This window comes from Artibeus jamaicensis, unplaced genomic scaffold (genome assembly GCF_021234435.1).
Source record: "Artibeus jamaicensis isolate MK-2021 breed Jamaican fruit bat unplaced genomic scaffold, CSHL_Jam_final contig_3290, whole genome shotgun sequence".
Taxonomy (NCBI): domain Eukaryota; kingdom Metazoa; phylum Chordata; class Mammalia; order Chiroptera; family Phyllostomidae; genus Artibeus; species Artibeus jamaicensis.
The window spans coordinates 1,397,215-1,422,464 of record NW_026521779.1 but is presented as its reverse complement, the minus strand read 5'-3'; the positions used below and the strand labels follow the sequence as shown (position 1 = coordinate 1,422,464).

General features: G+C 51.8%; 1 protein-coding gene across 3 annotated transcripts; it reads left to right on the top strand.

The window, feature by feature from the left end:
- Positions 1-79: 79 nt before the first annotated feature.
- On the top strand, positions 80-25,051 carry MAST1 (microtubule associated serine/threonine kinase 1). 3 transcript variants are annotated; one of them, XM_037145747.2, is made up of 26 exons: positions 80-233; positions 1,873-1,961; positions 2,412-2,487; positions 4,610-4,688; positions 7,059-7,219; positions 7,333-7,408; positions 7,586-7,795; positions 10,695-10,796; positions 10,876-11,008; positions 11,087-11,154; positions 15,269-15,354; positions 15,444-15,652; positions 17,854-17,992; positions 18,099-18,231; positions 18,368-18,533; positions 18,617-18,718; positions 18,973-19,095; positions 19,571-19,680; positions 20,361-20,539; positions 20,617-20,864; positions 21,169-21,372; positions 21,573-21,802; positions 22,083-22,205; positions 22,319-22,455; positions 23,484-23,671; positions 23,771-25,051. In XM_037145747.2, exons 1-26 carry the CDS (start codon positions 151-153, stop codon positions 25,009-25,011), a joined length of 4,695 nt encoding a protein of 1,564 aa, XP_037001642.2. In that variant the 5' UTR covers positions 80-150; the 3' UTR covers positions 25,012-25,051. The 3 variants fall into 3 exon arrangements, with proteins under 3 accessions (XP_037001642.2, XP_053519762.1, XP_053519761.1); XM_053663787.1 differs by having other exon boundaries at positions 20,614-20,864; XM_053663786.1 differs by having other exon boundaries at positions 1,873-2,012; positions 20,614-20,864.
- Positions 25,052-25,250: the final 199 nt, after the last annotated feature.

The following is a 25,250-nucleotide window of genomic DNA, read 5'->3' as shown; positions in this document are numbered from 1 at the left end:
CGCCCCCTCCTGGCAGGCGGCAGCCGCACGGCCCTCCCCTCCCCTCCCCCGCCCTTCTCTGCCCGCTGCGGCTCCAGCCTCCACCCCACGCTCTCCCTCCTCGCGCCGCCGCTGCTGCCGCACCTGCCACCATGTCGCCGCCGCCGGGTCATGTCTGACTCTCTCTGGACTGCGCTTTCCAATTTCTCGATGCCCTCCTTCCCTGGCAGCAGTATGTTCCGCCGCACCAAGAGGTAGACCCCCGATCCCTCAGACCCTGACCCAAGCCGCCCCACCAGCCGCTACCGCAGGGCGGGGCCGGGGATGCTGCACCCGGCCCAGCTGCGCCAGAGGTGCCCGCGCGAGCCTTTCTGCCCGGGATGGGACTGAATGGGGGCAGTGTAGGGTCGATACTGGGGGGCAGGCTGGAAAGAACCGTTGCAGGGGGAGGGGGCTGCTGCAGGGGAGGGGGTGCAGTGCCTTTGTCTGCTGGCCCTGTGGGCTCTGGCAGCTCAGAAAGGGTAAAGGAAGAACGGGGAGGGTAGGGGCTTGGCACTTTCAGAACAATAGCCGCAGCCTGGCTTCCCCCCACCCCCATGCCGCATATTCTGGCCGCACTAATATGCTCAGTCACTGCGGCGGGGGTGGGGTGAGGGGATTGAAGGGCTGGGGTCTCTTTCCTGGAAAGATTGGCTCCTGAAGGGCAAAAAGAAGAGGGGTATTTTGTCATGGCACAAGCTTCCCCCCAACACAGCCTCATACGGAAAATAGTGACACACAGTTTCACGTAGGACATGATCACACACACACACACACACACACACACACACACGACAGCCCTAGTGGCCCAGATACACCCAGGAGGCACCACAAATAGTGATACAGTGGCCATATGTCAGGCAGCTGCAGAGACACACAGGGGCACCCCCAGCCTTACGGTAACAAGTAAACCCACAGGTACACTATTGTGTACACCCAATAAGATGTTACCTGTATGGTGACACACAGGATTATGAAACCGGATATGCACAAGACATATATGCAGCAATGACATCCATGCATGTGGTGTTATAACACAATATCATCCTAAGCATGTCACATGCTGCATCACATGGGTGCCGAAATAAACACTGGGAATCTTGCAGAGAATGAGACACACAGTATCACATATTACCATATGCAAGACTCATACAGGGAATGTCACACGCAATGGAATGTTCAGACATGGCCAGTGTCACAGGGTGTTAAACCTACACACAGTAGATGCCAGTTGTGGACACTCATGGTGAATGTCACACACAGACACAGTGACAGTCTCTCATACAGACTTAAGAGTGCCACATGAAGACACACATGGAGCAGAAATCATATATCATGCAGATGTTACAGCACACACTGACACATCTAGTCATGCACCAGTGACATTAAATATTGTTTCACATAGGCACACACAGGTTGCATCACACAAGATAAACACACGGACTGTCACACATGACATCACACTAGTCCATGCCCAGTGCTGAACTCACACACTGGGTTACTGCCACACATGGATACATGCACCAGCAAATGTCACACATAGACCTAGACACACACGGACACTCAGTACCTCCGATAGTGTCACATAAACAACATGACTGTCACTCTGTGACTGACACTATGCCCCACATGGCCACACATGGTTCATATCAGAAGTCTCTCACGTACACATCGCACCTGCATTCCCTCCCATACACAATCCTGCCGAGGCCTCCACTGCCTCGTCCTTTACTGCCTCTTCCTCTGAGTAGTGGTTTTCTAGGGACATTTCCCAGAAAAGGAGTGTGGCTGTTTGGGCTCACAAACTCCCTGCCTGGGCTGCGGCCCGGCCCCTTTGCCTCCCCTTTCCTGCAGCTGCCGCACTAGTAACCGGAAAAGCCTCATCCTGACCAGCACTTCGCCCACGCTGCCGCGACCCCACTCCCCACTGCCTGGACACCTGGGTGAGACAGGTGATGGGTGTGGACCAGAGGAGGTGTCGCCACAGGAGAGGGGTGTGTCCATGCTGCAGGAGGGGTGGGCCAAGTCTGGATAGTGGAGAGCCCAGATTGGACAAGGGACGAGGCTATAGCTACTTGGGCGAGGTCAGACAGCAGATGGTTACTTACTGATGGGCGGAGCTAGATTGGTAAGGGGGTGGGTCAGAAAGAAAGATCCATACCTGAGGGGCATTGGCTATGTTAAAGTAAGTCAGAATCCTCCTGAAGGGGCTGGTATAACTAGGTGACCTAAACATCTTTGAAAGGCGGGGCCACAGCGAAGGGGGCGTGGCCAACTCACGCTTTGGGACTCAAGAGAGAATGGCTGCTACCTGCAACCCGTTTTGGGGATCAGGAAATCTGTTGGGATGGCCACCCAGCCCAGGCCTAAAGATCCCCCTCTTTCCGCCACAGGTAGCAGTCCCCTGGATAGCCCCCGCAACTTCTCTCCCAACACCCCCGCCCACTTCTCGTTTGCCTCTTCCCGAAGGTGAGTTCTTGTCTGCAGGGCCCCAGAACCCTCCCTGGTCGGACTCTTCCCACCCACCGTCTGGGCTGCCGTCTGTTCCCCTCCTAATTGGACCTGAGCCAGGGCCTGAGGGTTCCGCAGAGTGCCCCAATGTCCCGGTGGGGCGGGCTTATAAGAAGGCGGTGCCAAAGCCATTGCTGAGTGGGGGGGGGGGGGGGGCGGGCGGGGGAAGGGGCGGGACTTCTTCCCAGAGCCTCAAAGCTTTGGGTCCATCTCCTGCCTCGCACTCCTGGCCAGGCGTTTCCATAGCAACAGGACCGAAGTGGAGATGAAGTGCGCAAGCGCAGAGTGCGTGTCGCTGGTGGAGGGACTCTCGATCCCCGATGTGGGGGAGGGCACCTAGGGCTTTCTCACGGGCCAAAAAGAAGGAATCCCAGGTTTCCCTCTAGGGTGAGGATGTCTGCGTGTTTCTGGAGTATATCTAAATTTATTTTCTGGGGACTTCGGAGAAATTGGACGAAGCAAAGAGGGCCCTTGAATATTTGGGGGAGAAACTTCTGGGAGTCACCAGCATGTTTGGTCAGGTCTCTTTTTCTTTGAACTTATTCTAAAAGCACACATGCTGTGTTCTGGGAGTTGAGCGTAGGGGAGAATGACACCCCTGTATACCCAGAATTGAACTGGAGTGGCAGGCCAGAGACCCAGGATCCCTGCAAAGACCGGTGAAGGCCATGTTGTGAGGGTCACGGGGGACTGTGGGGACAGCTCCCTGAGGAGAGCGGTGGAAGGCTCCTGTCAGTTTGTTTTTTTTTAAGATTTTATTTATTTATTTATTTTTAGAGAGAGGGGAAAGAGACAGAGAGGGAGAGAAGCATCATTGTGTGTTTGCCTTTCATACGCCCCCCACTGGGGTCTCTGCCAGCAACCCAGGCATGTGCCCTGACTGGGAATCAAACCAGGGACCCTTTGGTTCGCAGGCAGGCACTCAGTCCACCGAGCTACACCAGCCAGGGCAGGAAGGCACTCCTCTTGTCCATGGAATTCATCTGAGAGAAATAGAGAGCCAGAAAAATGGCTGATGATGTGGTCACCTGCATGGAGGGTGGGTTGGGAGGCAGGCTGGCTGAACAGTGGCAGTGCCTGCAGGGAGGAATGAAGGAGGAGTCCAGTGCGTGGGAGTGTGTCCATGCCACTGTGCAATCTGTGCCACAGTGTGTGGGGGTATAAGTTTGTGAGATTGTGAATATATGAAGCAGCTTGTGCCTGCACATGTGTCTGTGGGGATGTGTATGCAGCAGCATGTGATATGAATGTGCGAGTGTGTAACCGTAGGCTTGTAAATGTATGTGAGTATGTGAGGGAGTATGCACCACCCAGTGTGTCTCATGTGTATACTATATGTGGGAGTGTGAATGAATGCGTGGCTGTGTGAGGGTTTGAATGTGTGACTGAGAACACGAGGGCGTCTTGAGTATAAGCGGGAAGTGAAAGTGTGGAGTGTATGTGAGGAAGTGTCGGCTGTGTGTTTTAGAGTGTGGGTGCTGGGTCTTTACAAGTGTCTGTTTCTATACGTCACTGGATGCCTGGTTTTGCAAGTGCATTGTGTGCTAGTGTGGGAAACTGTGATACTTAGGTCCATGTACCGGTCATGTGTGACTGTGAGTGCATGAACTTGACCACACCGGTCACTTTAACACTAGTGGGTGTGGCCGGGAAAGCGACTGTGTGTATGAACCTGAGTGTACTGATGTGAGAGTATGTGTCAGTGTGTGCATGTCTGAAAGGATTCCAGGGGTCTGTCTGTGCGAGCTTTTTCATGGGGGGGTCCTCTAGGGGCCGATTTTTGGGGTCCTCTGGGATGATTTCCTTGAGTGGGCTTTTCTGGTCTCCCTTGGGGAGGGTCCATGCTGGGGGCTAGTGTGAGCTGAGTATGGCAAGAGAGGAGGTTCATGGGAAGGAGCAGAGGAGACTCATACCTGACTGGAAAGACTTCCTCCTTACCTCCTTGATTTAGAGGGCCTTCAGTTATCTCAGAGCACATAGATATACTCTCCCAAATCCTGTCCTGGCTTCTCTCACAACCTGAGAAGTGGGGGGTACTGATGGGACCTGGTGTCCTCTGAGCACCTTGGCTGGGTTCCAGGGCGGACGGACGTCGTTGGTCTCTGGCTTCGCTCCCTTCATCTGGCTATGGCACCAACACACCCAGCTCCACTGTCTCGGTGAGTGTCAGGGGGGTGGATGGGTGGGCAGGGGATCCTCTAACCCCAAGGCCCACATACAGGCCAGCAGCTGGGCTTGCATTAATGAGTGCTTCGGATTTTCCTTGTCCTCCAAGGTTGTCACCTATCCATCTGTTAGTGGACTGCAGGCCTCAACCTGCCCCTCGCCCCAGCCCTGTTCTCCACCCTCAACATATCTTCTTGGGGATCCTATTCATCACCAACTTATTTTACAGATAATGACATTAAGCAACTTGCCAAGTGTCTGCAGCTGGCCAAGGCCAGTCCCCAACCTTTACCCAGAGCCCATTTGCTCACCCACTGCAATATTCAAAGTGTCTCTCTCTCCATCTGCCCCCTTTTCTACCTGTGTCTCTGATTTGCTCATCCATCCATTGGTATGATGTTCAGCAGACATTAATCACATGACTGTCATGTGATGGGTGGGCTCTCTAAGCTGAGGAGGGTCCAAGAATTTACAAAGCCCTCATGGAGGGAGACAGACCAGTAAGAACGCATTCACAGCAGAGGGGATTGGAACTGTGTGGTAGTAATATAGGGGGAGGTGACAGCAGAGAGGAGGCAACTGACTTAGCTGAGTGAGAGTCAAATGAGCCTTCACGGAAGGGTTGGCGCTGAAGCCAAGACGAAGAATCAGCAGTAGTCTGGCAAGTGGAAGAAGGGAGGGAAGGGTGTTCAAGAAATGAGGAACATTATGTGCAAGCTCACAGAGGCAACACAGAGCTTGGCTACACTGGGAAAACTGGAAATAGCCTTGTGTGGCTGGACTTTGAGTTGGAAGTAGAAGAGTGGAGGTGAGGCAAGCAGTGACCCTGACTATGCTGGGGCCTGTTGGTCAGAGGGGGGGCAGAGGTGGACTTTCTTTTCTTTTTAAAAAGATTTTATTTACTTTTTTTAGAGAGAGGGAAAAGGAGGGAGAAAGAGAGGGAGAGAAATGCCAGTGTGCCAGAGATACATCAATCAGCTGCCTCTCACATGGCCCAACTGGTGACCTGGCCCACAGCCAAGGCATGTGCCCTGACTGGGAATTGAACCAGCAACCTTCTGGTTCACAGGCCAGCACTCAATCCACCAAGCCACTCCAGCCAGGGTGGGTTTTATTCTAAATGCAGGGGGAAGCCCTAGAAAGTGTTTTTTGCTTTATATTAAATTGCATTACAATTTCTGCCTGAACTCTTTGAAATTATACTTTTGAAGGTCATAGACTGTGTGCATTGAAGAATTATTTTCGTAGCTACTGATGGGGTAGGGAGTTTTAAGCAGGGGAGTTAGTGATGTGCTGTTTAGAAAGAGCATTCTGCCTACAGCATCAAGTGGATGTCCTTGTGTCCCTTCACTGATGTCTGTGGCTCTGTGTTTGGCCTGGCTGCATGCCAGGCCCTGATTAGAGACCAAGCAGAGCCAATCCCTGCCCTCAAACAGACAGTCATGACAAATAAATGATAAAGATATAGTAAGTCAAGAGATAAATACAGCAAGAGGAAACAAGATAGGGCAATATTGGGAACTGATAGGTGTGTGTTCAGAGGAAACCTCCCTGAAGGGTGACACGTAAGCAAAAATTTGAGAGGAGGAGTAATCCATAGTAGATGTGCTCCAAGCAGAGGGAACAGCCAGTGCACAAACCCTGAGGCAGGAGTGTGCCTGCCTTGTTTAAGGTCTACCCAGAAGGCCACAGCTCTGCCGGTGGAGTAGAGCAAGTGAGAGGGGAAACTGGGCAGAGGTGAGGCTAGAGAGATAGGGCCAGATGTTCATGCAGAACCTTGTGGGCTGTGGGGAGGACTTTGGTGTTCACCCTGAGTAAGGTGAGAGCCATGAAGTGTTCTGAACAGAGGAGGGATGCGACTTGACTCAGGTTTGTTTTTTAATTTTTTAAAATATTTTATTTATTTATTTTTAGAGAGAGGGGAAGAGAGGGAGAAAGAGAGAGAGAGAAACATCAATGTGTGAGAGAACCACGGATAAATTTCAATTTTGCCTTTGTCCGGGCCCAACCCCCAACCCCCAACCCGGGACCTGGGCCACAACCCAGGCATGTGTCTAGATTCAGAATCAAACCGGCCACATTTTATTTGGTTTGCAGAACGAGGCTGATCCACTGAGCCACACCAGTCAGGGTTTGACATACATTTTAAAATTCCCTCTAGTCATATCTATGTCTGTTCTTATATGTCTGTCTCATCCCTCTGTTGCCAAGAGTACCTACCTGGGCCCTCGGACTCCAGGATCACAATCAGGTCCTAATACCAGCCTTGCCAGCGGTCCATTCTGAGCCCTGGGTCCCCAACTGTGGGGGGACCGCAGTAGCCCTGACCTGGTACTGCCTCCCCCCCACCCCCACCCCCGCAGTCTTCCTGCTCCTCTCAGGAGCGCCTGCACCAGCTGCCCTACCAGCCGACCGTGGACGAGCTCCACTTCCTCTCCAAACACTTTGGCAGCACTGAGAGCATCACGGACGAGGATGGCGGCCGCCGTTCCCCAGCCGTGCGGCCCCGCTCGCGGAGCCTCAGGTGAGTCGGCATCCGCCAACTCCAAGCCAGTAGTTTGCGCGCTTGTGCGCTGCAAGATTCCAGTCCCCGCGAGTAGGCAGGAGACTGGACAGTATGGGCTTCTCTTCCCACAGCCCCGGGCGCTCCCCCTCCTCCTATGACAACGAAATCGTGATGATGAACCATGTCTACAAGGAGAGGTTCCCAAAGGTGAGGGTCCGGGCTGGGACGCCGCTGGCAAGCTGGGCGGCCACAGCCCTCCTTGCTCGCCTTAGCTCCGCGCGCCCACTGGTGGCCCTCGTGCGCAGCGCAGGCTCCTGATGGCCACAGCCTCTGGGCTGAGCCCAGCGGGCAATCACCCCTTCCCTGCCTCTATGCCTCCTGCAGGCCACCGCACAGATGGAGGAAAAGCTGCGCGAATTCACCCGCGCCTACGAACCTGACAGCGTGCTGCCGCTGGCCGACGGGGTGCTCAGCTTCATTCACCACCAGATCATCGAGCTGGCCCGGGACTGCCTGACTAAGTCCCAAGACGGCCTCATAACCACTGTCTACTTCTACGAATTGCAGGAGAACCTAGAGAAGCTGCTTCAGGATGTGAGTGCACGTGCAGGCCGTCCACATCCCAGACTCTGCACCCCCAAATCAGGCCAATGCCTTCCTTTGCCCCACATCCACTCAGGGGGCTCCTACCACATTCTAGGCGCTGGTGTGGAGCTGAGAATTCAGGGGTGGAAGAAAAGGACGCAGTGCCAGCTCTAGATCTGATGGGGGAGGCAGGTATTTAACCTCTTTCAGGTCTTTACTCAAATATCACCTTCTCAGTTTGGCCTCTTAGACCCTTCTATGAAAATGTCAAACCCTGCTTACACTATCACCACCCACTGCCTCTTCAGGTTTTACCTTAGCACTTGGCACCATCTGTCATAATGTACGTTTTTTCTTATCTTATTTCTTGTCAGTCCCACAGGTTGAGGTAATGTTGTGTATTTGTACACTGTTGTACTCTGAGTGCCCAGCACAGTGTCCAGCACACAGTAGGTGGTCAATAAGTGTTGATTAAATAGATGGGTGAATGGATGAATAAATTAAAGTAAATAAAATGATGCCCACATTCAATGATAATGGATAGCATGTATTGAATGCTTAGCATGTGTTGGGCATTGTATACTGGGGCACTGGGAACACAGCAGTGAACAAACCAAAAAAATATTCTTGCCCTCCTGGGGTTGATATCCTACTACTATAGGAGATGGACAGGAGCATGAAAATGAGCAAATCAAGGAGTCAGTTTTTTCAGTTGATGCTTAAGGGTACAAAGAAAATTAGAAAGAGCAACTGATTGGAGTGTTAGGGCCTCTCTTGTTAAGTCCAGGAGGCCTCCCTGGAGGAGGTGGCATTGAAATTGGGTAGCAGTTATGAGAAAAGCTGGAGGGCATGTGTGTTGAGCAGGATGAACAGTACATGCAAGGGCCCTGAGGTGAGCAGGCAGGCTGGAAAATTCCGGGAGCACAGAAGCCATGTTACTGCACTGTCTTGAGGTGATGAGGTTAGATAAGGTCAGAAGGACCAGAATATGGAGCTCTTTGCTCCCAGCCCTCTGCCCCAAAGGACAGCATGTTGGTATGATTACATACTTTGCCATAAGATCTGGTTTGAGTTTGGATTCTGCCACTAAGTCCATAGGAGTCAAAAGTACAGATTCCAACCAGCCTAGATTCACATCTAGCTCCTGACTGACTTACTGTGCAGCCTTTGTCAAGTCACTTAACCTCTCTGTGCCTTCTGCTATAAAAATGGGATTCACTCGTTCTTTAGTGCCAGAAATATTGATTAAGAACCTATTCTGGGGCCAGCACTGGCTTAGAAGTTGGAAAATCAGCTGGAAATAAAAGTCCCTACCCTAGGGGAGCTGACATTTTAACCAGAAGAAACAGGAAGTAGAGTAAACAACGGGCACTAGAGTTAGGACGAGGATTCAACAAGTGATCCACTTTTTCCCCCCGGAACATTACACTGATTACTGAAAAAGTAGAAAAGTAAGTATGTTGAAACTTAACATTATTTTAAGTTCAATATTTTATTTGTAATTAAACCAGAATGTTTTACTTTTCTGGTTTTAAGAAAAGCAAACATATCAACAATAATATATATTGTTATTTATGTATTTATTTTTATTTTTTTATCCTCACCCTAGGACATTTTTTCATTGCTCTTAGGGAGAGAGAGAGAGAGAACATTAAAGCATCTATCAGTTACCCTTTCCTTTTTCGTATGCTCCCCACCCAGGGCTTGAACCTAGGGCACTTTGTTCCATGGGAGGATGCTCCAACAAACTATATATTTTTGTTTTTTAACGGTCACCCAAAGATATATTCAGTGGTTGATTTTAGGGAGAGGAGGGGGAGGGGGAAGACAGAGAAACAATAGGAGAGAAATATCAATTGGTTGCCTGCTGTAAGCATCCCCACCAGGAATCGAACCCGAAACTGAAGTGTGTGTTCTGACTGCAACTTTTGGTGTATGGGATGGTGCTCCAGTCACCTGAGCACAGCCAGGGCAATAACATTTTTATTAAAACCATTCATGTCTAAAAAGCACATATAGATTGTCACTCGCATTTCCTTTTGCTTTAAGCTCCAACATGCCTGCACACAGCACTGGCTGGATCCTGTCTTTGTTTAAAGTCTGCTGCCTTGCTTGTCATGGGTTTTTGGCATTCATTTTGACTTTTCAAACATTGATTAAAATATCAGTGATCTTGAGGAGGGAGGTTTTTGGTCCCCAGGTGGGTGCCTCTTTGCCTCACCCTGATGGGCATGATAGGTAAATTAATATATGACATGTTCGAAGGGTATCATGTGTTAGAAAAAAGAAGCAAGTGAAGGTCACTGTGACTGAGTTTGCTACCAGGAGGTGACCTGCAGTTTCAGACTGGGGTGGGGAGAATAAGTCAGGCCCCTGTGAAGAGGTGACCGCTTAGCGGTAACCTGATAGAGAGGGAGGGAGTCACTCAGGGATCCGAGGGGAGATCCTGTCAATCAGAGGGAACATGAATGGCAAGAGTGAAGGTTTTAGGATAGTGTCTGCTATAATAATAGTGGTCATTATTTTTACCATGTGGCCCAGGCCTCAGTTTTCTCACCTAAAAAATGAGACAAAGCCCTGGCTGGGGTGGCTTAGTTGGTTGGAGCATCACTTCCTAAACCAAAAGGTTGTGGTTTTGATTCCTGGCCAGGGCACACATCTAGGTTGCGGGTTTGGTCCCCAGTCAGGGTGCACACAAGAGGCAACAGATTGCTGTTTCTCTCTCACATCGATGTTTCTCTCCCTTCCCCTCTCTCTAAAAAATCAATAAGCATGTCCTTGAGTGAGGTTAAAAAATAAAAATAAAATGCCACAGTAGTAGCGGTGTGTAGACGGTGGGGTTGGAAGAAGGGCCAGGCTGAGGCAGGGCACCTGTAAACCCCCTCACCCCACGTGTCCTCCTTCCTAGGCCTATGAACGTTCTGAGAGCTTAGAGGTGGCCTTCGTCACCCAGCTGGTGAAGAAACTGCTCATTATCATCTCTCGCCCTGCAAGGCTGCTGGAGTGCCTGGTGAGGGGGCTGGGAGGGGGTGGGGGGCTGGCGGAGGCCCCTCAGAGCCCACCGCAAGCCCGCCCCTGCCCTGCCTCAGGAATTCAACCCCGAGGAGTTCTACCACTTGCTAGAGGCAGCCGAGGGCCATGCCAAGGAGGGTCATCTGGTCAAGACAGACATCCCTCGTTACATCATCCGCCAGCTGGGCCTCACCCGGGACCCTTTTCCAGGTGACAGCTGGTGGGCACAGGGGGCTGGAGGCGAGCCACTGGGATCCTAGCCTCCACTCACTCTCAGTCGCTTCCTAGACGTGGTGCACCTGGAGGAACAGGACAGCGGTGGCTCCAACACGCCAGAGCAGGATGACCTATCTGAGGTAAGGCCAGGTGGCTCAGCGGTCAGTACTCCGGTTTTGGCTGGATAGGCAAGGGCTCACCTCCTGGCTCTCTGCCATCAGGCTGGGTAGGTCTCTTGGTCTCTGCTCTGAGCCTCAGTTTCCTCATCTGTCAGTTGGGTTAATAATGGGTTCTTCTTCCATGGGCCTTTTTCTTTTCCTAGTAAAATACACATACCACAAAATGTATTATTTTAAAATGAGCAATTCCGCGTATTTAGTACATTTACAAGGTTGTGCAGCCATCACCTCTTCTAGTCTGGAACATTTGCATTACCCAAAAGGAAACTGTACCCCGTAGGCAGTCACTCTCCACGGCTGGCCCCCGGCAATCACTGACCTGCTTTCTGTCTCTATGGATTTGCTTTTTCTGAACGTTTCATATACATGGAATCATTGACTCTGTGGTGTGTTGTGTCTGGCAAAACGTTTTCAAGGTTCATTCATGGTGTAGCATGAATCAGTGCTTCACTCCTTTTTGTGAACAAATAATAATTCATTGCATGGATATATCATACTGGTTTATCCATTGTCCACTGGTGGACATTTGGGTTGTTTCTGTCTTTTGGCTGTTGTGTGAATACTGCTACTGTGAACATTTGTGCACAGGTATTTGTTTGAACAACTATTTCGGTTCTTTTGGGTATATACCTAGCAGTGGAATTGCTGGGTGATACGGTAATTCTATGTCTAATTTATGAAGGAGCGATGCATGGAGTTTTGAGTGAGCTGGGTGTCTTTTCTGCTGAGAGCTCAGCGTGGTAAGAATTGCCACGGTGCCACCGCCAGGCCAACCACACTTTGGAAGGTGTTTCACCTGTCTAGTAGAAACCACCGCCATAACAGCCATGTGTGTGTTTTCTCTGAAGTGTCTAGTGTTATTCAAAAATTTGAAGCAAAATAAAGAAATCAGAAGATTTTGCCTCAAATCTGGGGTTGGGCCTTCTTTTGAAAAAATCGCACACACACATCTTTCATATATATATATATATATATACACACATATATATTTATATATATACACACACATATATATATTTAAAAGAATCTCACTATACATGCCATTTGTTTAATTTTTTGAATAGGTAATGGAATGACATCATTCAAAAGTCTAAAACTCTAAAAAGGTATTTATCTTTAATTGTTGTTTGTAGGATTCTACATAATTCCATTCAATCAAACTTGTTAACTGAGTGATTCAAATCTTCCATCTCCCTATTCCTTTATTAATTTACCTTGCCCGATTGATCTCATGGTTTCTGAAAGATATGCATTAAATCATTGTTTTGAGCTATTTCTCCCTGTAATTCTGTCAATTTTTGTGTCAGATATTTTTAGGCTATGTTCATTTTTTAAATTTTTCATTCATGTATTTATTCCATAATCAAAATAAATCATAATCTAAATGCTATAACATTTTTAAAAGGCAAAAGAGATTCTGTGCCACAGCCTTTTTAATAAAACAGGCATCGGTCTACAATGCAACACTAAGCAGGTGTTCTGTTCCCGTGGTGCGATAAATACATAATAATGAGACAGAAAATTTCACTAAAGACCTGAGATGAGGCAAATAATGCTCTGAATCATTCTGCCCAACGAATGGAGGCGTGCTACAAATACTATTAACATTTTACTTCAAAAAGGAAAAATCTGCAAGGTAACTACACACTCAAGCCCCTCGTTTCATGCACCTGGCCTTGGCTCTTGTCTTCCTTCCTCAGACACAAATCAGAAAGGTTTGGTACCCCATGCTCAAAAACGCCACTGTAAGCCCCCAGAACCTCAGTGCAGACTGCCATTGATGAGCCTGTATGCAACCTTCGTCTAGAACCGTCAGGGAAATCAAGATCCCAAGCTTGGCCCTGGTGTGGTTCAGTGGATGGAGTGCCGGCCTGTGAACCGAAAGGTCACAGGTTCGATTCCCAGTCAGGGCACATGCCTGGGTTGCAGGCCAGGTCCTCAGTTGGGGTGTATGAGAGGCAACTGATTGATGTATCTTTCACATTGATGTTTCTCTACCTCTCTTTTTCCCTCTCCCCTCCTCTTTCTAAAAAGTGAATAAATAAAACCTTAAAAAATAAAGTAGTTCTCAAGACATAATAAATATGTGCTGAATTAATAAGTGTAAACATCCACAACTGATCATAACAATCCATCCAGCTTAATAAAAAATCCCAAACTCGAAGAGCAGCCGCATGTCTTTGAACATTAGTTTTCACTGTCAAATCAGCTCTGACAGGCCACGTGCGTTTCATAAACAAACCAAAATGTTACTTTATTATTTTGTTCTTGCAAAATGTTAAGTAGGCCATTCAAGTTTAATTCTTTTTTTTTTACTGAAATGATAAAAATTCAAAGCATTTATGTAAAAAAGCAAACCAGTCCTTTACAACCTAACTCATTTGTTTCCGGGCTATGAAGGGGGCGATCAGGCAGTAGAAGGCCCCCCCTTTCACTGTCATGCCATGGTGGTCCAGTAAAGCACTTGGTCAAGCAGGCCCCAATTTCAGGTGGCTAGCACAACATCCGACTTCTGGGAAAATGTCTGCCATTCCCATGCTGGGAACTTTGTGCTTCCCAGCACAATCATCCGCAGTAGAACCAGAAGTCAGTCTAGTTGGTGTGGCAAATACAATAGGTGGTGCTTCTGTGGAAACCACAGGCTTCAACCCTTGGGCTACAGGCAGTGGAAGGAGGCTCATACGCTCTCAGTGCGAAGCCACTAAACCTGTAGGACGTGGTGCCGTGTCTGGCTATTCATAGCCGCTGCCTGTGCGACCGCCCAAAGGAAGGTATAGGCCACATTCTAAGAAACATAACAGATTAAAAAAATCTCATTGATCTTTTTGTATACTATTTTTGTGAATAATATCTTTGTCCCTAAAAAAGATAAAAATAATTTTCAAAGAAGTTACACAGTGAAGAATCAACCGTGTCCTTTACTGCCCTATGTCTAACCCCCAAATATTGTTAGTGCATGTGCTGCTGAGCAACACCGGGTAAGATTTCCTAGTTCTGTTTCGTCACCTTTTTTTTACATAAAAGCCTATAGTACATGTTACTGCTTTCGTCCCCCACTTAATAAAGTACTTGGGAGAACTTTCTGAATCACTGTACTGATAGGGTCCTCATTCTTTTTAACAAGGGCACAATATACCTTCCTCCAGACACCCCTCACATGTTTATTTAACTGATTTCTCATAGATTCACATGTTGTTGTTTTGAAGATTTGCAATAAGTGAGAGTACATATATCTTTTTTTTAAGATTTTACTTTTTTATTTTTAGAGAGAGGGGAAGGGAGGGAGAAAGAGAAGGAGAGAAACATCATTGTGTGAGAGAAACAGATCTGTTGCCTCTCGCACAAGCCCAGCCCCCGACCGGGGCTCTGGCCTGCAACCTGGGCGCCTGCCCTGACCAGGAATCAGACCTGTGACCTTTCAGTTCGAGTGATGATGCTCAACCCACCGAGCCACACCAGTCAGAGCACATAGCACATACATCATTTTCACATGTGCCGTCCTATCTGTAGAGTCAGTTCAAAAGTGAAGTTGCTGGGTCAAAGGGAATGTGCACTTGTATTTGTGATAATACATCAAAGGATCTTCCATGGGGCTTGTACCAATTTATACTCCCCACGGAAAGGTATAAAAGTACCTGTTTTCCCACAACTTTACTCTGTGGGTTTTTTTCCCCCCAATCTGCTAAGTTAAATATGGTATCTTGGGTTGTTTTAATTTGCCCTTCCATCATGATATGTGACGTTGAGCATCTTTTCATGTGTTTAAGAGCTCTAATCTTACTCCACATATATGGCCTATTTTTGTTGTTAGGCTTTTTATTATTGATTTCTGAGAGTTCTTTATATATGAGGGTCATTATTCCATAGGCGTCATTCCTAATGTAAAGAAGTTAGGAATATGGCTTAGGAGTCAGACAATGTTGGGTTCAAGTCCTGATTTTGTTACTTCCTCGGTGAGGCATTTGGATGAAGGACACACCCGCTCTGTGCCTCAGTTTCCCCATGGGTAAAATGGAACACCAAGAGTCCCGATCTCATCATCGTGATGGTGGTGGTCTCCGTCTTTCCTCTGCAGGGCCGCAGCAGCACCACAAAGGCTAAGAAACCACCTGGAGAGAATGACTTCGATACCATCAAACTCATAAGCAATGGTGCTTACGGGTGAGCCACCCGGGGCTCTGGCGGGGGGAGGGTAGCGGAGGCCGGGTGTCTCGGAGGTGATGGCCGGTCCTCGCTCCCTCCCCCTGCAGCGCAGTCTACCTGGTGCGGCACCGGGACACTCGGCAGCGCTTCGCAATGAAAAAGATCAACAAGCAGAACCTGATCCTGCGCAACCAGATCCAGCAGGCCTTTGTGGAGCGTGACATACTCACCTTCGCCGAGAACCCCTTTGTGGTCAGCATGTTCTGCTCTTTTGAGACCCGGCGCCACCTCTGCATGGTCATGGAGTACGTGGAAGGTGTGGCTGCCTGCGGGGCTACAGAGAAGATGGGGGGATGCATGCTGGTCAGGGCAGCCTGCCCGACCCCAGTCACCGGATTGACTATCCGCCTATTTACCCATCCAGTCATTGGTCATCCATTTCATCTGCTTATTTCTACCCAGCCATCTATTAGTTTATCTGTCTGTTTTCCTTTCATCCAATATAGATACATCCACCCTTCCACCTATTCTATTCATTTGTTAATCCGTTTTTCCATCCTTCCATCCGTTTATCCAGTATGCATCTATTATAAAAAATTAATATACTTCATTTTTAGAGTAGTTCTAGGTTTATAGAAAGATTGATTGGAAAGTACATTTAGTTCCCACATACCTACTCCTCCCCCCCAGGTCTTCCCTATTATTTACATCTTGCATTAATGTAGTACATTTGTTATAATTTTTGAACCAGTATTGATACGTTGTTAAGTGAAGTCCATAGTTCATATTAGAGTTCACTCTGCATTGCACATCTATTTTTCACTCATCCATCCCTTTATACATCTAACCATTCATTCACTCATCAATTTATCTGTCCATCTACCAATACCGACATCTATGTATTAATCTATTATCCATCCATTCATCCATTTACTATCTGTATTTTTATTCATTCATCTGAACTTCCGTTCTAGCAGCCATCTCATCTAGCTATCTCTGTCCACTCATCCACAACTCATCTATCAGTTTATCTATTTACCATCCATCTACCCATCCATCCGACCACCAATGCATAAATTTTCCATCTGTTTATCCATACATCCACACTTCTATTGATCCAAATTTAACACATCATCACCCAAACACAAGCATACTGTGGTTATTAGGACACACACATGATCTCGTGGGGCTACAGCTATGCTACCCCCAAGCCTTAGTCAACCATCCAGTTACTCAACAGATATCTCCCCATTGCCTCCCTCACGCCACAGGCTGTGCTAGGCGCTGGTTGCACAGTGGGGACTAAGCAGGCACACCTCTCCCTTATGGAGGTTATATTCTGGGTAGACAGACAATAAACAAGCAAAGTAAGCCAAAGGTGATCAGGTTGTTTCGTATTAGTGAGAATGGTAATGAGGACCTTAAGGCTCAAGGAGACCATCGGGATATAGAGGGTCAGCGGGTCGCTCTGAGGCCTGCACTGCACCTGGAAGAGGGAACCCAAGCACAAAGTCTCTTAAGTGAGAAGGCATCTGGATTTTGAGGAAGCGATTTTCAACCGGCGTGCTGCAAGAACTTTTAAAACATATATAACACTTGACTATTTAGTCAAGGGCACTGACCTCTTTTTCCTTAGATTGTTGAATTAAAAAATGACAGCCAACACAATAGTAGCCATCCAGTGTGAATGAATCAAAATTATACTTAAACAGGCCTTGATAATAGTGGCGTTACATCCAGCAGGTCCAAACTGGCATCCTGCTAGCTCAGCAATCTATGTGAAAAAGTAAGTGGTAAGTCAGAGGGCTGAGCAACTGGGGTTAGCTGCTGCCCTAGGAAGTAAATCTGGCCCTTGTAAGAAAAAGGAGGAATGCATATTGGGGGAGCCTAGCAATCACAGCGAACCTGGTGGGAGCCAGAAAGCTACATTTTAAGGCCCAGACTCTCAAGATTCAGATTCCAGGAGACCAAGGGCAGTACTTCCAGACTAATTTTTTAAATTAGAATTTTAAAAGATTTTTTCTTATTTTTATAGACGGGAAGGGAGGGTGAAAGAGAGGGAGAGGAACATCAGTGTATGCTTGCCTTTCACATGCTGCCCCCACCGGGGACCTGGCCTGCAATCCAGGCATGTGCCCTGACGTAATCGAACCAGGAACCCTTTAGTTCTCAGGCCCGCACTTAATCCACTGAGCTACACCAGCCAGTGCCTTCCAGACTCATTTGATCAGCAGGCAGCCTTTGGTACCCACCAAACCTCATCTCCACCATCAACTCCCTGCATGATGCAAACCTCTGAGTCTCAGATCAAACCAACTTTGGAGGGAGGTTAGGAGCCTGGTAGAGGGCATTCCCTGTGCGACCTGAGGAGAGGGAGGCCCCTGTCTGTGCCTCAGCTTTCCTTAGCTATAAAATACGGGCAATGTGAGGCGAGGACTTGGTGCTGTAGTGCATGGTGAGGTCTCAACTCGGGCACGGCGCCTCCCCCTTTACATGGGCCTACTCCTTCACACACAGGAGGGGACTGTGCCACCCTGCTGAAGAACATTGGGGCGCTGCCTGTGGAGATGGCCCGCATGTACTTTGCCGAGACAGTGCTGGCGCTCGAGTACTTGCACAACTACGGCATTGTGCACCGTGATCTCAAGCCTGACAAGTGAGTCCTGACCTTTCCGATCACTCCCTCCATGAGGCACGGATGTCGAAGGGCCAGGAGGGAAGCGGGCAGGCCTTGCCTCTGAGATCAGTGCTTGTGTCTGCAGCCTCCTCATCACTTCCATGGGCCACATCAAGCTCACAGATTTTGGCCTCTCCAAAATGGGGCTTATGAGCCTCACCACTAACCTGTATGAAGGCCACATTGAGAAGGACGCCCGGGAATTCTTGGACAAACAGGTATGTGTGCAGGTGTGGAGGGCACAGCGGGGAGAGTTATCCAGCAGGGCCGTGGGGCCCAGGGTGTGGTGAAGGGTGCAATTCCCCCTTGAGGCCCCTCCTGTGGCCAGGGTGCAGGCTGACGGCCTGCCCCCAGGTGTGTGGGACCCCAGAGTACATCGCACCCGAGGTCATCCTGCGCCAGGGCTACGGCAAGCCGGTGGACTGGTGGGCCATGGGCATCATTCTCTACGAGTTCCTGGTGGGCTGTGTGCCCTTCTTTGGAGACACACCCGAAGAGCTATTCGGACAGGTCATCAGTGGTGCGTGCCTCCTCGGTGGGCAGGAGGGGGACATGGGCCAACCCAGGGCCTCTGGACTCCAAAAGTGACCCCCAGCTCTGCAGATGACATCCTGTGGCCGGAAGGAGACGAGGCCCTGCCCACGGATGCCCAGCTCCTGATATCCAGCCTCCTGCAGACCAACCCCCTGGTCCGGCTTGGGGCAGGTAAGGGGTCTGCTGTATAGAGAAGCTGAGGGCAGTCCACAGCCATACCTCCATGAACCCACCCGATCTCACCTGATCTCAGAAACTAAGCAGGGTCGAGCCTGGTTAGTACTTGGATAGGAGAAGCTGACGGCTGGACTCTGGGTTCTGTGGCCCCAGGGTTGGAAGAGAGGGGTGGGTGCCTGGGTTCCTGAGCTGGCTATCAGCTGCCGGTGGAATTCCCTCCCAGCCCCCACCCACCCTTTGTTCCACAGGGGGTGCCTTTGAGGTAAAGCAGCACAGTTTCTTCCGAGACCTGGACTGGACAGGGCTGCTGAGGCAGAAGGCAGAGTTCATCCCCCACCTGGAGTCTGAGGATGACACCAGCTATTTCGACAGTGAGCTGGGAGAGGGGGTGGATTCTGGTGACAGGGGCACTGGGCAAGTCCTGGGCTGGAGCCCAACTGGCTCAGAGACCAGCCTCTCAGACAAAGGAGAGAGATGGAGGGAGAGTGGCCTGGCATAGTAGCAGGACTCAGTCTGAGAAGTTGGTAGATAAAAGGAGGTTGGGGTAGAGGTGGGGCCGGGACAGCAGTGAGTTCTGGAGTTGGGCTTAGGTTAGGGTGCTAGGGTGCTAGGACCCAAGACTAAGGCAGAGGCATGGGCTGGCCCAAGGTGGAGAGTGCCATAGCAATGGGGCCTCTGGGAGCTGGGCCGGAACCCAGCCTGGCCACAGGGGCCTGAATCAGATCCTAGATTGGGACAGGGGCATGGCAGGCCCTGCAGCCCTGGCATGAACTAGGACTCGATTCCTGTGAGGTGTGATCTGAGGAGTGGACCCTTGTCCTTGGTCACGGCCCCCCAATCCCCCAGCCCGCTCAGATAGGTATCACCACGTGAACTCCTATGATGAGGACGACACGACGGAGGAGGAGCCTGTGGAGATCCGCCAGTTTTCCTCCTGCTCCCCGCGCTTCAGCAAAGTGAGCCGAGGCGCGGGCGTGGGGCTAGACCCAGGCCGGCTGGGCAAGGTCGGGAGGCGGGGCCTGGGCGGGGGAGGATCTTTGTCTACCAGAGGGGGATGGAGGCGGGCCGGAATGGGGAGAGGCTAAAGAGGCTGCGGGGATCAGGATCCGGGCCCGAAGTCTCAGGCTGGGGAAGTTACTGGGGAGCAGGATTCCGGGAGTGATAGGGCCTGAGGGTGTATGGGAGGGCCTTGGGCGTGGGTGGGATCTAAGAATCTGGACAGTTGTGGTACTGCGGACTCACATCCAGGTCTAGATGAGGCGGGGTCAGGACCTTGGGGTGGAGAGGATGAGAAGTGGGCACGGGGCGAGTGTGCACCAAGTCTCTCTTTGAGGAGCAGTATGTAGTGGGGTTCAAAGCCCAGCTTGGGGTTCGTGTGATTGCGTGGAGCCTGGGAAGGTGGTCAGGAAAGGGCAAATTCAAGATATGGATAGGGTTAGAGTGGGGCAAGGCCTAATTGTGTGGGGTGGCTTCTGAGCTGAAGAAATGTAATTGGTTGCAGGACAATTCAGAGTTGGGCGGAGCCCAGCCCTGGGTGGGCGGAGCGTGTTCCGTAGGGAGAAGCCGATTTGTTCTGGAGCGAAGGCAGACCTGGGGGCCGGACTTGCCTCCCATCACCACTCACTCTCCCTTTCAGGTTTATAGCAGTATGGAGCAGCTGTCTCAGCATGAGCCCAAGACCCCCGTGGCGGCAGCGGGGGGCAGCAAGCGGGAGCCGAGCGCCAAGGGTCTAGAGGAGAAGGTGGCCGGCAAGCGGGAGGGCCTGGGTAGCCTGACCCTGCGCGAGAAGAGCTGGAGAGGGGGCTCCCCAGAGATGTGAGCAGGGGCAAGGCTATATTTGGGGAGCGGGGATGAAGGAGCGTGTCGCCTCTGACCACGTCCCCTTTCAGCAGCAAGCGCTTCTCAGCCTCAGAGGCCAGCTTCCTGGAGGGGGAGGCCAGTCCTCCGTTGGGTGCCCGTCGCCGTTTCTCGGCGCTTCTGGAGCCCAGCCGCTTCAGTGCCCCCCAAGAGGATGAGGATGAGGGCCGGCTTCGCAGGCCTCCGCGGCCCAGCTCGGACCCCCCAGGCTCGCTGGATGCGCGGGTCCCCAAAGAGGCAGCTCAAGAAGATGGCACCGCCAGTGCCGGCGACCCCGAAGCCAGTGAGTGCCCCCTCCCACCGTCTTCCTTAGTTCCCCAGTGGCCATATATTGAGCATTCCGTGAGACTGGTACTGTTTATGCAAGATTGCACATATTTTATACACTCTAGTCTCTGCTCAGTCAGTCAGCAAACGTGTGTGAGCACTTCTCTGTACCAGGAGCTGTACCAGATGCATGTCACTTGCTCTCAGGAAACTCATATTCGAACAAGAGTGAGAAGTGGGAAAAGCGTTCCAGGCAGAGTGAACATATGCAAAAAGTCTGTGATCTCGGACTGACTCCTAACCCACCTGCTCTGTTGCAGCTGATCGACCACGCCCAGGCGACCTGTGCGCACCTTCGAAGGATGGGGACTCATCAGGTCCAAGGGCCACTAATGACCTGGTTCTGCGTCGGGCACGGCATCAGCAGCTATCAGGGGACCCCGCGGTAGAGAAGCGACCTCGAACCGGGGGCAAAGTCATCAAGTCAGCCTCGGCCACTGCCTTGTCTGTCATGATTCCTGCAGGTGAGGCCGGCTCCACTTGGCAGGGGAAGGGCTGTCCTCATTTGTGCCAAGACAGGCCAGTGAAAACACTACATTTTTACTGTCCATAGTGATTGGCACTGAGGTGGACCAATGAGAGACCTGGGACTTGACTAGGAAAGAGGGAGGAGCAGTAATGGGAGACCTGTGACTGACCTCTGGCCATGGTTCTGTGTCTGCAGTGGACCCCCATGGAAGCTCACCCCTGGCCAGCCCCATGTCCCCACGATCACTCTCTTCCAACCCATCCTCGAGGGACTCCTCACCCAGCCGGGACTACTCACCAGCTGTCAGTGGGCTCCGCTCCCCTATTACCATCCAACGCTCTGGCAAGAAGTATGGCTTCACACTGCGAGCCATTCGCGTCTACATGGGTGACTCGGATGTCTACAGTGTCCACCACATTGTCTGGGTGAGCGCTCATGGGTGGGTCTGTGTTCCAAGCTGAGGGGTAGGGGAAAGAAGCCCCTCCCCCCTAACCCCCAGGGGTGAGCGACAGCTCAGTCTCTGGATCCAGGCAGCCTAGACAGGACTCCTGTGACCTGCAGGGTCCTTTCCTGCTCTGAGCTTCAGTTTGTTTAGTTGTAAACTGGGAAGAATAATTACTAGTGTTAGGTGCCTGGCACAGAAGCATAGAGAGCTTCCTCATTACTGATCCTGTTAACCCCGCCTGTGTGGTGCCCGGTCCCCAGCACGTGGAGGAGGGGGGCCCAGCCCAGGAGGCAGGGCTCTGTGCCGGAGACCTCATCACCCACGTGAACGGGGAGCCTGTGCATGGTATGGTACATCCTGAGGTGGTAGAGCTGATCCTTAAGGTGAGTGCAAGGGAGGGAGCACACTGGGGAGAGGGGGAAGGGAGGGGAGGTCCTGAGAGCTGGAGCTTTCTGAACAGCCTCCAACAGAGCATTTGCCTCCCTTCTTCCCCCAGAGTGGCAACAAGGTGGCAGTGACCACAACACCCTTCGAAAATACCTCCATTCGCATTGGCCCTGCAAGGCGCAGCAGCTACAAGGCCAAAATGGCTCGGAGGAACAGGAGACCCTCAGCTAAGGAAGGCCAGGAGAGGTGGGTGGGGCCAAGTGCGGTGGGTGGGACTCTACACTGCGGGCACCTGATCATGCTCCTGACCTATCTTTGAACAGTGCAAGCGTCAAGATAGGAGGGCCACAGGTGAGAACAGGAGAAGGAAGTGGGGGGGCCACTGAGTAAAGAGTGAAAACAAGAGGTCAAAGAAGGAGGAGCTTGGAAAATGGAAGGAACTAGGAAAGGAAGCTGTGCCAGGTTCCTGGGCTGGAAGAAAAGCATTGTGGGAGTGTCTTGGGCAGGTGGTCAGGGCCAGGAGATATGGATTAGAGATGGCACAGTTCAAGAGGTGGTCTTGTCCTGTTGGATGTGTTTAGATGACTAGAAAAGGCCAGGAGAGGGGATTACTATCTGGAATGAGCAAGCCAGGCAACACCGTGCAAATTGAAATGATTTCTTTTCTTATAGGTAGGAGAAGCTAGGAGAGGTAGATGGGGCCGGGAGAGTGTTGTGTTTTGATCATCGGGTTTGGCCTGAACAAATTGTGAGTGGGGATTTAAGTGAGAGGAGCCAGACTGAACTGAGTCAGTGAACTTCAACCCCCTCCCACCCCTGACAGGTGGGATGTAGCTGGATGGTGGGGTCAGAGAGGTGTCTTGGGCGCCTCTCAGGTGGGGCCAGAAAATGGTGAGTTTTGCTTTGAGTGGTGTCTCTGGGATGGGGCTTAAGGTGGGAGGAGCCAAGTGAACCAGAGTTGGTTCACTGTGTAGACAGGGGAAGGGAGAAAAATCAATGTGTGGTTGCCTCTGGTGTGCCCCAGACCGGGGAGCTGGCACACAATCCAGGCATGTGCCCTGGCTAGGAATCGAACGGGCTATCCTTTAGTTTCCAGTCCGGTACTCAATCCACTGAGCCAAGCCAGTCAAGGCTCTTTTGGTTTTGATTGGTAGGATATAGCTATAGCTGGAGAGGGAGAGGCCAGAGGAGTGGGTGGTCCCAGGGGCTGAAGTGGGAGGAGCCTGAGAGTTGGAGTCCGGTCTCAGGTAGATGGCCCTCTCCTTGTCCTCCAGCAAGAAGCGCAGCTCCCTCTTCCGCAAGATCACGAAGCAGTCGAATTTGCTGCATACTAGCCGCTCCTTGTCTTCGCTGAACCGCTCGCTGTCGTCCAGTGACAGCCTCCCAGGCTCGCCCACCCACGGGCTACCAGCACGCTCACCCACCCACAGCTACCGCTCCACACCCGACTCCGCCTACCTAGGTAAGCTTTCTGCCCAGGCTGGGCCAAGCACTGGGTGGCAGGGGACGGGTCCCCTGGAGGTTTTTGCTGTGTGCAACACCCCCTCTGCCCCATCCACAGGTGCCTCATCCCAAAGCAGCTCGCCAGCCTCGAGCACGCCTAACTCGCCGGCATCGTCTGCATCGCACCACATCCGGCCCAGCACGCTGCACGGCCTGTCACCGAAACTGCACCGCCAGTACCGCTCCGCGCGATGCAAGTCAGCTGGCAACATCCCGCTGTCGCCGCTGGCACACACTCCATCCCCCACGCAGGCATCCCCGCCGCCGCTGCCTGGCCACACGGTGGGCAGCTCGCACACAACGCAGAGCTTCCCGGCCAAGCTGCACTCCTCGCCACCGGTGGTGCGCCCGCGCCCCAAGAGTGCGGAACCCCCGCGTTCGCCACTTCTCAAGCGCGTGCAGTCCGCAGAGAAGCTGGGAGCCTCGCTTGGGGCCGACAAGAAGGGCGCGCTGCGCAAACATAGCCTCGAGGTGGGCCACCCTGATTTCCGTAAGGAATTCCATGGTGAGCTGGCGTTGCATAGCTTGGCAGAGTCTGATGGCGAGACGCCCCCTATCGAGGGGCCTGGTGTGACCCGGCAGGTCGCAGTCCGTCGCCTGGGCCGCCAGGAATCGCCCCTCAGCCTGGGTGTGGACCCGCTGCTTCCTGAGGGCGCCCTCCCCAGTAAAGAGGAATCCCCTGGTGGTGCAGAAGGCTCTACCCAGGCCCGTACAATGACTCCAGGGGGCCGGACCCTGGAACGGGACCCCAGCGGCACTCGGCACCAGAGTGTGCAGACCGAGGATGGCGTGGGTGGGGCAGCCAGGACCGTCGCCAAGGCCACACTGAGCCCGGTACAAGAACATGAAACCGGCCGGCGCAGCAGCTCGGGTGAGGTGGGCACGCCCCCAGTGCCCATCGTTGTAGAGCCTGAGCGGCCTGGGGCCAAGGTGCAGGTGCCTCAGCCTTCAGTCTCGGACTCTAAAGGGTTGCAGGGACCCACATCCCTAGCACCTCCCCCACCAGAGGCCCCCCGAGACCCAGAACGCTGGGTGCTGGAGGTGGTCCAGGAGCAGACCACGCTGAGCAGGCCTTGCTCCAAGCACACCTCCCCCAAGCTCAGCCCGGACCCCCAGATTTCTTCTCTAGCCCCTGTGAAGAGTGCACCAAGCAGCACAGGGCCCCCAGCCTCACCTGCTCCCCTTCTTGTCCCGGCTACCAAACCCGAGGTGGGGCTGACTCCCAGGTACACTGCTGAAGCTGTGCCTGCAGCAGACCTGACCAAAAGGGCGTCCTGTCCCACGCCCCCTGGCCCATAGCGGAGGGGGCCACTGGCCCTGCACTGTACAGCCAACTATACATATGTACACATATAAATAAAGTGCGTCCATACTTCGTGAGCTTTCTGGGGCTTGCCTCTCCTCCCCTGGCAAGGCAAGGTTTCAGCCCCCCTGTCTGTCTGCTTGTGGGGTGGTGGATCTCATCTTAAGTTACCATAGAGAGGGGAGGTGAGTCTTACGTGGACCTTTCCTTGTGGTCCCCTCATGAGCCAGCAGCC

Excerpts from the sequence above, each read along its gene's own strand:
- MAST1 (XM_053663786.1), top strand. The coding sequence starts at position 151 with ATGTCTGACTCTCTCTGGACTGCGCTTTCCAATTTCTCGATGCCCTCC. Across the intron at positions 7,796-10,694 it reads TAGAGAAGCTGCTTCAGGAT|GCCTATGAACGTTCTGAGAG; the intron begins GTGAGTGCACGT and ends CCTCCTTCCTAG. Across the intron at positions 18,719-18,972 it reads CCTGGTCCGGCTTGGGGCAG|GGGGTGCCTTTGAGGTAAAG; the intron begins GTAAGGGGTCTG and ends TTTGTTCCACAG.